Source organism: Heloderma suspectum, chromosome 6 (genome assembly GCF_057233095.1).
Source record: "Heloderma suspectum isolate Gila_16-S chromosome 6, 16-S_ref, whole genome shotgun sequence".
NCBI lineage: Eukaryota > Metazoa > Chordata > Lepidosauria > Squamata > Helodermatidae > Heloderma > Heloderma suspectum.
Window position 1 is genome coordinate 15,094,284 of NC_139463.1, and position 12,521 is coordinate 15,106,804.

General features: G+C 46.2%; 1 protein-coding gene across 3 annotated transcripts in view; it reads right to left on the bottom strand.

Annotated features, from left to right (window-relative positions):
- The window catches only part of NTM (neurotrimin), a 528,603-nt gene that overhangs the window by 162,256 nt on the left and 353,826 nt on the right, over nucleotides 1–12,521 (bottom strand). For all 3 annotated transcript variants that reach the window (XM_084803640.1, XM_084803638.1, XM_084803641.1), the window contains one exon: nucleotides 5,293–5,418. In XM_084803640.1, coding sequence (XP_084659766.1) covers nucleotides 5,293–5,418 — 126 coding nt within the window. The remainder of the gene's footprint in view (nucleotides 1–5,292; nucleotides 5,419–12,521) is intronic.

Below are 12,521 nucleotides of genomic sequence, written 5' to 3' on the forward strand. Positions count from 1 at the left end.
CAGCCCTTTCTGGGCATGACTGATCCCTATTGCTCGGTTTGCATTCACAAGCCAAGCTACAGGCTTTTCCCAAAATCCGGGAACTTTTTGCAGGGTTTTTTCTCCCTCACATCAATAGAAAGTTGAGCAAATTGTAGTTGCAATTTGCATAATTTTAACAAATTCTGGTTGCAAATTGCACAAATCCAGCCACAATTTGCACAAGTTCCACAAATCGCAGCCACAATTTGTGCTACTTTCTATCCGTGTGTGTGTGGGGGAACTGATGCAGATTGAATTGGACCAGTTCATGAGGAAGTGAGCTGAAGTGGGGGGGTGAGCTGCCAAAACTAGGCAAACTCAACCCCCCAGACAGATTTTTCTGATATGCCTACCTCAGGCAGGAAGAGGTTCAACACCTCCTGCTGTAGGAGGTCAAATCTCTAAGTAACCTTTCTAACACTAAAATACTATGCAACCCAGGATGTAAGAAGTGCTTGAACACAGCACAAGTAATGTTGTTGTGATGAATGGGAGGATGGGCACATTATATTACAACAACTTAATTTGGCTCATGCTGGTAATGATAAGCACACATCCTGCTAATCTAGAACCAAAAATCAGTGTGTGAATTCTTCTTTATTGGGTCAGAGGGAACTTTGTGGGGGGGCAGACTGTCTCATGGAGTCATGGGAATTGTGGATTTTCCAGGGCTTACAGGCAATTGTAGTGAACAACATGACAAAGAATGGAAGTATTTTGTAAAGGAGGGGGACATTTTGAAGGTCTGCCAGACGCCACTTCTGGATTTGGCGGGTTGAGTGGGAAAAGAGGCCCCATGTCAACTTATGTTTGAGGGTGACCGGGCTGCTAATACAGAGCATGTTATCAGGACAGGAAATCTGGTGAAAGCTGCTCCAGTAAATTACCTATCTCTGCAGGTAATTTCTGATTAGCTTGCTCCTCTCCCCTTGGTGCTTTGGCTGTTTCCATAGCAGCTAAATCCTAAGTAAAATGGAGACATCTGGTTCAAACTCAGGTAAAGCTCCCACAGGGGAAAGAAACCGGCTGGATGACAGCAGAGAAATAAAACATCCTTGCAGAAAGTGAACAGCAGCAGCAACACCTGAAAGTGTCACATACCGGCTGGAGTGAAAGCCCATGGGCAGTAGGCGCTAGGCAGAGGCTTGAGCCGTCAATTATGCTTGCAGCGGAAATTGGAAACAGGTAGAGGATCATACTGGAGTTAAATGGGTTGACACCACAAGAAGATAGGCAGCAAGGTGTAGAGGCACCTCGAATATCCCAGCAGTCCAACTGCAACGCCTTTGGCTTCCTTTGGAATGCGTCACATATTCCACCCAACCAGGGATCTCCAAATTTACCTTGACATTTCAATTTAGAAAAAAACAAAAAAACAAAACCAGCAATCAATTCTACTGAAATCTACAGTTTTGAGTCGTGCTGTTTGGCACCTCCCTGGGTCCGGTTTGGACTTTGGTATAACACTATATTATTATTATTATTATTATTATTATTATTATTATTATTATTATTATTAAGAATAGCGAGGAGAGACAAGAAGGCCTTCTTAAATGAACAATGCAAAGAAATCAAAGAAAACAATAGAATGGGAAAGACTAGAGATCTCTTCAAGAAAATTGGAAATCTCAAGGGAATGTTTTGTGCAAAGATGGGCATGATAAAGGACAAAGAAGGCAGGAACCTAACAGAAGCAGATGAGATTAAGAAGAGGTGGAAGGAATACACAGAAGAACTATACCGGAAAGATCTTAATGCCCCTGATAGCCATGAAAGTGTGGTCACTGAACTTGAGCCGGACACCCTAGTAGGGATGGCAGAGATTCCGCCACGATTTCCAGTGAGGCCCCACGGAATCCATGGCGGAACAGCCTCCTGCCCCCCCACCCCACCTCGGAATCCCCCCGGGATGGCACTTACGATACGGCGTAACGTGAGGCGGATACGGCGGATTCGGCGGCGGCACTTCCGGTGGCAGCAGCTCCGGCGGCTGGTCTCCTGGCCAGCCGCGACAAGACTGCTGCCGCCGCCATCGCTACCCTAGCAGCTGTGATAGGCTACATAAGAATTTACATAGCCTATCATGGCTAACCCCCCCCAAAAAAAAACCCAGCGTACGCAAATGGCGGTGGCTACGGTGGCCGCCATTTGCGTTCCCTATTTTTTGCCGATTTATCTTACGTAAATATTTATGTAGGCTAGAACGCCGAAAAATAAAGGAACGCAAATAGCGCCCACTATGCTATTTGCGTTCCCCTTTTTTTTGCCATTTTAGCTTACGTAAATATTTACGTAAGATAAATCGGCGAAAAATAGGGAACGCAAATGGCGGCCGCCGTAGCCACCACCATTTGCGTATGCTGGGGGGTTTTGGGGGGAGGGGGTTAGCCATGATAGGCTACGTAAATTCTTATGTAGCCTATCATGGCTGCCTGGCTGGATGCAAATGGCGGCCGCCATGGCGGCTGCCATTTGCATCTGCAGCAGCCCATCCACGGCCGGAAATCTGACTGCAGACGGCCCTGGCCGCAGAGTGGAGCCAGCCGTTGAGGATTCCAGGGGGGAGGACCGGATCTCCTCCCCCCCGTTGAGGATTCCGGGGAGGGGAACAGAGTGCCTCCCCCCCACCATGAGAGATTTCTCAAAAAGGTAAGTGAGTTTCGTACATCCCTACATCCTAGAGAGTGAAGTCAAGTGGGCATTTGGAAGTATTACTAACAACAAAGCTAGCGGAGATGACACTATTCCAGCTGAGCTATTTAAGATCCTAAAAGGTGATGCTGTTAAAGTGCTGCACTCAATATGCCAACAAATTTGGAACACTCAACAATCGCCACAAGATCATTGTTTATATTCAGTTTATATTCCAGTTCCAAAGGTCAGTTTATATTCCAGTTCCAAAGAAGGGCAATGCCAAAGAGTGCTCAAACTACCGTACAATTGCGCTCATTTCACATGCCAGCAAGGTTATGCTCAATATCCTACAAGCTAGGCTTCAGCAGCATGTGAACCGAGAACTCCTGAAAGTACAAGCTGGGTTTCGAAGAGGCAGAGGAACTAGAGATCAAATCGCCAACATTCGCTGGATCATGGAGAAAGCAAGAGAATTCCAGAAAAACATCTATTTCTGCTTCATTGACTACACTAAAGCCTTTGATTGTGTGGATTACAACAAACTGTGGCAAATTCTTAAAGAGATGGTGTACCAGACCACCTTACCTGTCTCCTGAGAAACCTGTATGAGGGACAAGAAGCAACAGTAAGAACCACACATGGAACAACCGATTGGTTCAAAATTGGGAAAGGAGTACAACAAGGCTGTATATTCATTGTCGCCCTGCTTATTTAACTTATATGCAGAGTACATCATGAGAAATGCCAGATTGGATGAATCACAGGTCGGAATTAAGATTGCCGGGAGAATGATCAACAACCTCAGATACACAGACGAATGGCAGAAAGCGAAGAGGATCTGAAGAGCCTCTTGTTGAGGGTAAAAGTGGAGAGTGCAAAAGCTGGTTTGAAACTCAACATTAAAAAAATGAAGATCATGGCATCTGGCCCCATCACTTCCTGGCATATAGAAGGGGAAGAAATGGAAGCAGTGACAGATTTTATTTTCTTGGGCTCCAAGATCACCGCAGATGGTGACTGTAGCCATGAAATTAAAAGGCGCTTGCTCCTGGGGAGGAAAGCTATGGCAAACCTAGACAGCATAGTAAGAAGCAGAGACAACACCTTGCCGACAAAGGTTCGTATAATCAAAGCTATGGTTTTCCCAGTAGCAATGTACGGCTGTGAGAGCTGGACTATAAGGAAGGCTGAGCGGCGAGCGCCGAAGAATCGATGCTTTCGAATTGTGGTGCTGGAGAAGACTCTTACGAGTCCCCTGGACTGCAAGGAGGCCAAATCAGTCAATCCTAAAGGAAATCAACCCTGAGTGCTCATTGGAAGGACAGATACTGAAGCTGAAGCTCAAATATTTTGGCCACCTAATGTGAAGAGAAAACTCCCTAGAAAAGGCCCTGATGCTGGGAAAGATTGAAGGCAAAAGGAGAAGGGGATGGCAGAGGATGAGATGGCTAGGTAGCATCACTGATGCAATGAATATGGACTTGAGCACACTCCGAAAGAGAGCGCAGGACAGGAAAGCCTGGCGTGCTATGGTCCATGGGGTCACGAAGAGTCAGACACGACTGAACGACTGAACAACAAATTATTATTATTTGTGAACCGCCCAGAGTCCTTCGGCTATTGGGCGGTATAGAAATGAAATAAATAAAATAAATAAAATTATTATTATTATTATTATTATTATTATTATTATTATTATTATTATTCCCTCCTTACCAAACTCAGAGCTGATTCAAATGAGCAGAAATAGTAGATGGTAAAGCCCTTACTGGACTGTGCCAGTTTAGACTGCAGATTAGATGAATACATGTTTGAATTCCCACCCACAGTAAAAACAGACAAAAAACTCTTTGAACATGGAAAGTGAGCATGCCAGGGAGAAGGCTAGGAAAACAGCCCTGACACGCAAGCTCTACACAGGTAATCCACCCTTTTTCATAGAGGAGCATTCAGCCATATGATCCACAACCAGAAAGGGTTGTACTATATGCTGTTTCTTCTACACATTTGAACTGGACACACTAATATATTCCAGAGTATGGAACTCTTTTGTGGAAAGAAAGAGACTTCTGCACCTCAGTCAAAAGGTAAGTGAATGGATACACAATTCTGCTACATGTGTGTGTGTGTGTTATGGGGGAGCAACCATATCCAGATGCCCAGGAATGTGTGTATCAGAACACATACATACATATGTGTGTGTGTGTGCATGTGTCCATGTACGTGCACGCATGCACATGCACACACACACACACACAAAGTATTTCAAGCACTAAACAATGTTCCTACTTGTGGATGGTGTTTCTTGAGGTTAGTCTCATTGATTATAGTTCATCACCACCACCACCAAGAAATTATAATGTTCCAAGAACAAAGGACTGCTTCTGAGGGCACATGATGCAGCCATTGTGCTGACGCTAAGAGGTTTAGGGTTGGTAGGTGCTTGGATGGGAGACCACCTGGCAACCATTTGTATGCTGCTTTGAGTCTCATGATAGAAGGAAGGTGGAATATAATCAATAACAATAAATGAGATTGCCACAAGATATGACAAGTCTGTTGTCAAGAAATCCCACCATCTAGACTGGGGATATTCCTACACCAGGATGCACTTTGTCACATATAAGAGTCTCTTACCTTTGGGTGAGATGTGTCTCCAAGTGATTGTAGGGTCTGGCCTGCCCGTGGCTATGCAGGTGAGACTGACATTGCCACCTTCATTGATGGAGATGTCTGAAGAGATCTCAACAATCTTGGGAGGTACTGCAATGACATAAAAAAAGAGGATGAAAACCAATTAGTTAAGCTGGGGGTGATTCTAACACTCTTGGTTTCTGAAAGCTCTTAAGAATGGGCCATTCACTGTGGATTCTTTGAGGAACAACTAAACCAAAGATGACCAAACAGGTTGTCAGTGCACCAGATCCAGCCACTGAACCAATTTAACCAAGCCCTGAAAGTCCCACCAAATTTCAGCCAAGTCACAATAACATTCTTTGCCCACAGTTTTACACATTATTATTTCTAAAATGTTGAGAGGTAGAGGTATTAACTTTGTTTAAGGTTTGTATATCATTCTCTAGTCATGCCCAGGCATGTGTGCTCCTAAAACCTGCAATGACACAATCCTGCTAGGTGGTGGTGATTTCACTGTACAGTTGGTGGTACAGCAACATACCCCTCCAGGCCCCAGCCTCCAAAGCATTGTCTACAGAAGTTTGCCACCCCTGATACTGGCACAGAACTCACTTTCTCCTCATAAAGATTGCTGTGAGATTCCTTGTACGAAAGGACAAAGAATGGACTCCTCCCTCTGCTCCTTAGCTTGCCCAAACTGCACTGGAATTTGGTGCTGCTATGTGGTTTCACTGAATTCGGTAGTATTGTATTTTATGTTTTCATTTATTGTTGTGAGCCACCTTGAAAGGCCCCCTATACATCATAAACAAAAGAAAATAAATACTATTTATGAAAAGCATTCCAGCTTCTTGCTTATGTTGTGGTAATGGAGCCATCCAGGGTGGCCAGATGTCCTGCTTTACAGAGATCAATTTTGGAGAGCTGGCAGTCCTGTATTTGAAGTACAGATATTTGAGAAATATGTTTCAGTTTGTTTTTGATCAAAAATTTTCATGTTAACACTTTACAGACTGAACATGGAGTTGGATGCTGTCTGTGGTTTGCGTTGCCCTTATTTTCGCCGTAGTCTACGTAAATCTTTAAGTAGACTACCCGTGCCCAAATAAGGAACACAAATGGTGGCGCCCATGGGCGCCGCCATTTGCGTATGCACTTTTTTTTTTTCTAAGTCAGCCGTGATAGGCTACGTAAAGATTTACATAGCCTATCACAGCTGACTTTGAAAATCTAGCCGTGATAGGCTACGTAAATCGTTACGTAGCCTATCACTTTTTTTTTCTTTTTTTTTTACTTTACTGGGAAATGGCAGTGGCGGCAGCTGGTCAGAAGACCGGCTGCCGCCCCCACCGCCACCAAAACGCCGCCGAAACGCCGCTGAGACCCGCCGCTGAGAGGGACATTCACATGAGGTAAGTCCCATCCCAGGTGGGGGTGTCGAAGAATTTCCCCACCAATTTCGGGGGGCCAAATGTGTTGGCATTCAGCCTCCTGGAGATTCGTGCAGAAATTCTCTGACATCCCTACTAATTTGAAGGTGTCCTCTGTTTGAAGGACTATCCAGTCCAGGTCTGATTTAAAGCCAAAGAATCATAAGAAGGGATGGACGAAATCCCTACCTGGCTCCGTGCCGGTCAATCTGCGGTTGGGGGTGGCGGCCACCATTTGCACCCCTGCTCTTTCCCGTGATAGGCTACGTGCCGCCATTTGCCTTCCCTATTTTTTGCCGTTCTACCCTATGTAAATATTTATGTAGGCTATTACGGCGAAAAAAAGGGGGACGCAAATAGCGTAGTGGGCGCTATTTGCATTCATTTTTTTTCGCCATTCTAGCCTATGTAAATATTTACATAGGCTATTACAGTGAAAAAAAGGGGAACGCAAATCGCGTAGTGGGAGCTATTTGCGTTCCTTTTTTTTTTTTGCCTTTCTAGCCTACGTAAATATTTACGTAGGCTATTACAGCGGGGGGGGGGGAAGAAACGCAAATAGTGCCCACTACACTATTTGCATTCCCCTTTTTTTTGCCGTAATAGCCTACGTAAATATTTATATAGACAAGAACAGTGAAAAATAGGGAACACAAATGGCGGCCGTCGTAGCCACCACCATTTGCATATGCTGGTTTGTTTTTTTTGGGGGGGTTAGTTGTGATAGGCTATGTAAATACTTACGTAGCCTATCACAGCTGCAAGGATACCAATGACGGCCGCAGCAGCCCGGCTGCAGCTGGCCAGGAGACCAGCCACCGGAGCCGCCACCGCCGGAGCCACCGCATCTGCCCCAGGTAAGTTCCGTCCTGGGGGGATTCCATGGGGAGGCAGAAGGCTGTCCCACGTGGCGGAATTCTCTGCCATCCCTACCTATGTGATACAGCTTCCTTCAACCCCCTCCTCAAAACATAGGCTTTCTTTTCTGAAAAAAACTGAGCTTAACTCCCCACTTCCACCAGTCATTATCAGCAAAGTCTTACATGATACATTTACTTAGCTGCCCCAAGAGCTTTTGGCTGATAGGTGGCAATCACATGTTTTCTTTAATTGATTAATTAATTAATTCCCATTGTTTATTTATCAAAATATGTGTATTCTGCTTTCGGGGGCCTAAAAAAATGCTCTGCAAGATCGCTAGCAACAGCTGAAGGCAGCTATTGAAACAGAATATGCAAAAGTATCTACCAATAACTAATTTATTCAAAGAGCACGAAGTGAAACAACCAGCAATGAAATTCAGTGAAATAACAACTCAGCAAAATAACCAGGAAGGGAAAAAGCTCTATATTTAGAGAGTGTCACATGCTTTCTAAAATTGTATTGTCTTTGCTGGGACTCTGGAGGCCAAACACAAGCAAGATTCCCCCCCACACACATTATGAATGCTCCCTCATTAATTACGTGTTATCCTTTCATATCGAACAGGAACACCATGTACTCTTTTGCAGGAGAGGAACTGACATTTTAAGGGAATTCCAGGGTCATGACAGAGAACACCCAAGAGACTTGGCACCCTCGTGTTGCCAGAGTGAGGAATCCCATGCCTCACCCTGCTCCGAGGTCCGTCCATCCCTCCTTCCTTCCTACGCACTCCCATATGTTGGTTGCTGGTGTGGAGGCCGGCTTTTTCAAGGGAGTTGGCTGAGTGCAGAGCAGCTGCAGTGGCCTTGCTTGCATTGCCTCTGATGTGCAGGTAAGTAATTTATTGATCCGTAAAGCACTCCAAGACGCTCAGGAAGGGATTATGTCATGCCAACGCTGCGCAATAAAATAAAAAATGATGGACTTTTTGTGAACACGAGGGTGATTTAGGGTTTGTAGCTGGAAGTGTAGTTAAAGTACATTTTAAGTGGAAATCAGGGTAGGTAATGAATTACTCCATGTCTGGAAAGGCTGCTGGGAGTTCATTTTCCTGGCTTCTGACTCAAGAGCCAATATTCTCACAGCACACTAGAGGACAACAGAGGATCAAGCACAAACTTACACAATGAGCCTTTGAGAAGTAGTGAGGGATGACATTAAATGAGACACAGATATATGTGCATGCACAGTTGTCCCAGCTGCAACCTAGGTAATGTAGGACATTAAAGAAGGGGTAACACATACAATCATTGCCCCAGCATAGTATATGGATATACTGTGGTTGTACAGGTGCCATCTAATGGAAGAGGTCCCATCATATTTAATACATAGACAGAAAGTCAGAGGTGTAGTGGTGGAGGGACAGCAGGGAGTGCAGCTCAAGAGTAATGAGTTTTTTCAGTGCAGGAGCAGTGACATAATCTGCCAGAAGGCCAGGGTAATTGATGGACACCCATTCCTTTGGGAAGTAAATGAGGTGATAATGTGGCTTTCAAGTTTTGCTATTGTGTGTGTCAGATCACCATAGAGAAACTTAGAAAACAAGGAAAATGACCAAGCAGAGGCTGGATACTTATTTTCTTTGATGGGGTGCCTACTTCACTGGAGTAGTTTAGAGTGCAGTCCTATTGTGTTGATGATAACCCTCCAAACTCAGAGGCTTATGGTCATCCTATGCAGAGTGGGAGGTTCAGCAGAGGTGCATGAGAGCTAGAGGAGGGGGGTCCTCCCACCCTGCATTTTGCACTATACAGTTGCGTTTTGTTGTTGTTGTTGCTGTTGTTGCCCATTTTGCTGGGGTGCTTCAAAGGGGAAGAGGCTGGAGAGACCTCAGGACAGCACATATCCTGGCCTTTCCAATCTCCCTGCCTACTGGAACATCCAGTTCCCAACCTCGGAGAGCAGCTGACATGGTTCTTTCCATGCCAGCCACAAGGAAGAGGGGGAGGGGACGCAGCTACGATTTGCCCCCTCTGAGGTTGGAGTACTGTCTCCAAGGTCAGAGAATTGTCTCCGACCTTGGAGCTGGGAATCTAAACTATCCTATGGCCCCTTAGACAAACTTAGAATTGAAAGCTAAAGGTTGTGTTTCAGCTGGCTAAATATATTTTCTTATCACTCAATGTACTTTACAAGTTGAACCTGTGCAGACAGAAGCAAGCATCATTGAGCTCAATGTAGCTTACTCCCAAGTAACTGGGAGTAACACATCAGCTTGCCAAAGTAGCTCTGAATGACTGGGAAATAGTTTGCTGGTGGGTTGTCAAGCCTGATGTCCTTTATGTGACCATTGCCTGGTTATTCCCACTAACTGTTATCTGATTGGCTGTGGGTGATTGATTGGATGAATGGAGTATGTGAGTTTTGAATGGTTGTTGGTATTTTGAGTTGAGAGTGGGTGTTGAGAGTGTGTGGGAAGCTCTATTGTGGCAAGGATGTGCTTGGAAAATACAGAGATCCATGGAGATGGTACCTCTATCCCAGTGACTTGGAGGAGAAGGAGCTATGGTAGGAGGAGGGGGTTGGGACATCACAGTAGAATGGGTCACAGATGTTTATACACTGTTCCCCTTCTACCCCCCTCCTCTAGCTCTCATGCACCTGGTAGATTATCCACTGTACCCTCCTGTCTTGTGGTGCTGCTATTTAATACCAGGTTGGTCTAAGGAAGTATGAATCCCTTACCTTGTTCCGATGGTGGCATCCACTGGAAGGGGGGAGGTGCTCCGTCCCTCCCCCCGGAATCCTCCCTGGCCGGCTCCACTCCGCGGCGACTCCATGGAGCCACCAGCTGGGGCCGCCCGCAGCTGGACATCTGGGCACTGGGCTGCACAGGGACGCAAATGGCGGCTGCCGTAGCCACCTCCATTTGCGTCCCTGCCCTGAGCCGTGATAGGCTACATAGATACTTATGTAGCCTATCACGGCTTGCCAGGGACGCAAATGGCAGCTGCAGCCATTTGCAACTGCAGCCCAGCAGCAGCTGGAGCCGCCAGAGCTGCCGGTGCAGCCAGAGCTGCTGCCGCCACCACCGGAGCTGCCGCTGCAAGAGCCGCAGCCAGATAGGCTCCGTTTCGCGGGGCTTTCACGGGGTGGTGGGGCGGGTTGCTCCATTCTGCCACGGATTCCAGGGGGCTGAATTCACTGGAATTCGGCCTCCCTGGGATCCATGGCAGAATTCTCTAACACCCCTAGTCAGTCCGCAATAAGACCACACTCATCAATGACCTAATTGTGGATGAGACGACCGATCTGGTGTGTATTACTGAGACCTGGGTGGGTGAGCTGGGTGGGGTTGACCTGATTCAGCTCTGCCCATCTGGGTACTCGGCGCAGCACCAACATAGGTTGGAGGGCTGGTGCGGGGGGGAGTCGCCATGGTTCATAGAACTTCCATCTCTCTCACCAGGAAACCACTCCACCTTTGAGCAGGCCTTAAGGGGCTGAACCTGGTGATGGGCCATACAGACAGATTGAGAGTGCTGTGGGTGTACCACCCACCCTGCTGCCCAGAAGCCTCCCTGACTGAGCTGGCAGAGGTGGTCTCAAGTGTGGTGTTGCCAGAACCCAGGACAGGGATGGCCAGGCCATAGTGGTAAAGTTGCTAGTAACCCCCTCCATGCCCGGTAAGCAGACCGCAACTTACCCGGGCCTGTTCGTCTCTGCCTCATCACTGAGATCATCAGACGGCTTTCTCCTGGCAGTTCCACATGGACCTATGGCCCAATTGGAGTCCACCAGAAGAGGAGCCTTCAGTATAGCAGCCCCCTTTCTTTGGAATTCCCTGCCCCTGGAGGTCAGGCCGGCACCAACACTGTTGTTTCCTAAAAAACAGTACTGTTCCAGGAGGCATTCCTTAACTGACCAGCGACATTTTTATTTGGCATTCTTGTTAAGCAAGTATAATTTTAATGTGGTGTTTTAATCTTTTTTTTAAAAAAAAAATTTTTACTGTTTTATTTATTTTGTGTGAGTATGTCTGTTCACTGCTCCAAAATCTGTTCTAGATACGGAGCGGTATAAATATTGTAAAAATACATACATACATACATACAGGATTTCAGTCACACTGATTCTAATAATTCTGGTATTGTACTATGTACTGGTGCTCTTGGTGTGTGTGTGTGTGTGTGTGTGTGTGTACGTATGTGCATACCCACTCTATCATGATCAGTTCCTGCACTTCAAAATGTGCCACTAAACCACTGCAGAGAGTCAAACCTGGGTTGGAAATACTCAATAGCAGTCTCTCTGGGTCAGCTCATAGTCATGCTAACAAAGTGTTGTGGGAGCTACTGCTGTATAAACTTGGGTCACTTGGAAGGCAAATATGGGATAGCTTGATTCTTCCTGCTCCATCCTGCTCCCATCCAGTCTGCTGAAAACCACCTGAGCAAAAACTACCTCTTGTGCAACGTCAAGAGTGCTTGCTGATGTGAAGGAGTTTCCCTGGGAAACTGGTTATGCCATCGAGTACTATTGGTGTTGCACCAGAGGTAGTTTACACTAGCGCAACATCACTTATGCTAGTGGTAGTGTCATGCTGGATACTGCTCAAGGACTATTATTCGAATAGAAATGCAATACATCTTAACCTGGGGGCTATGTGACCTGTGTGCCTACTCAGTCCACTGTTCAGATACTAAGTGTGGTGAGCCAGTAGGGTGATGTAGTGGTTAGACTGGGGAGACTTGGATTCTAGGCTCCGCTCTGCCATGCAGCTCAGTCAGTAGTTGACTTTGGGCCAGTCACTGACACTCATAACCTACCTTGCAGGGTTATTGTGAGGATAAAATGGAGAGGAGGAGGATCATGTACACCACCTTGGGTTCATTAGAGAAAAGCTAGTCTACAAATGTAACCAATAAATGACAT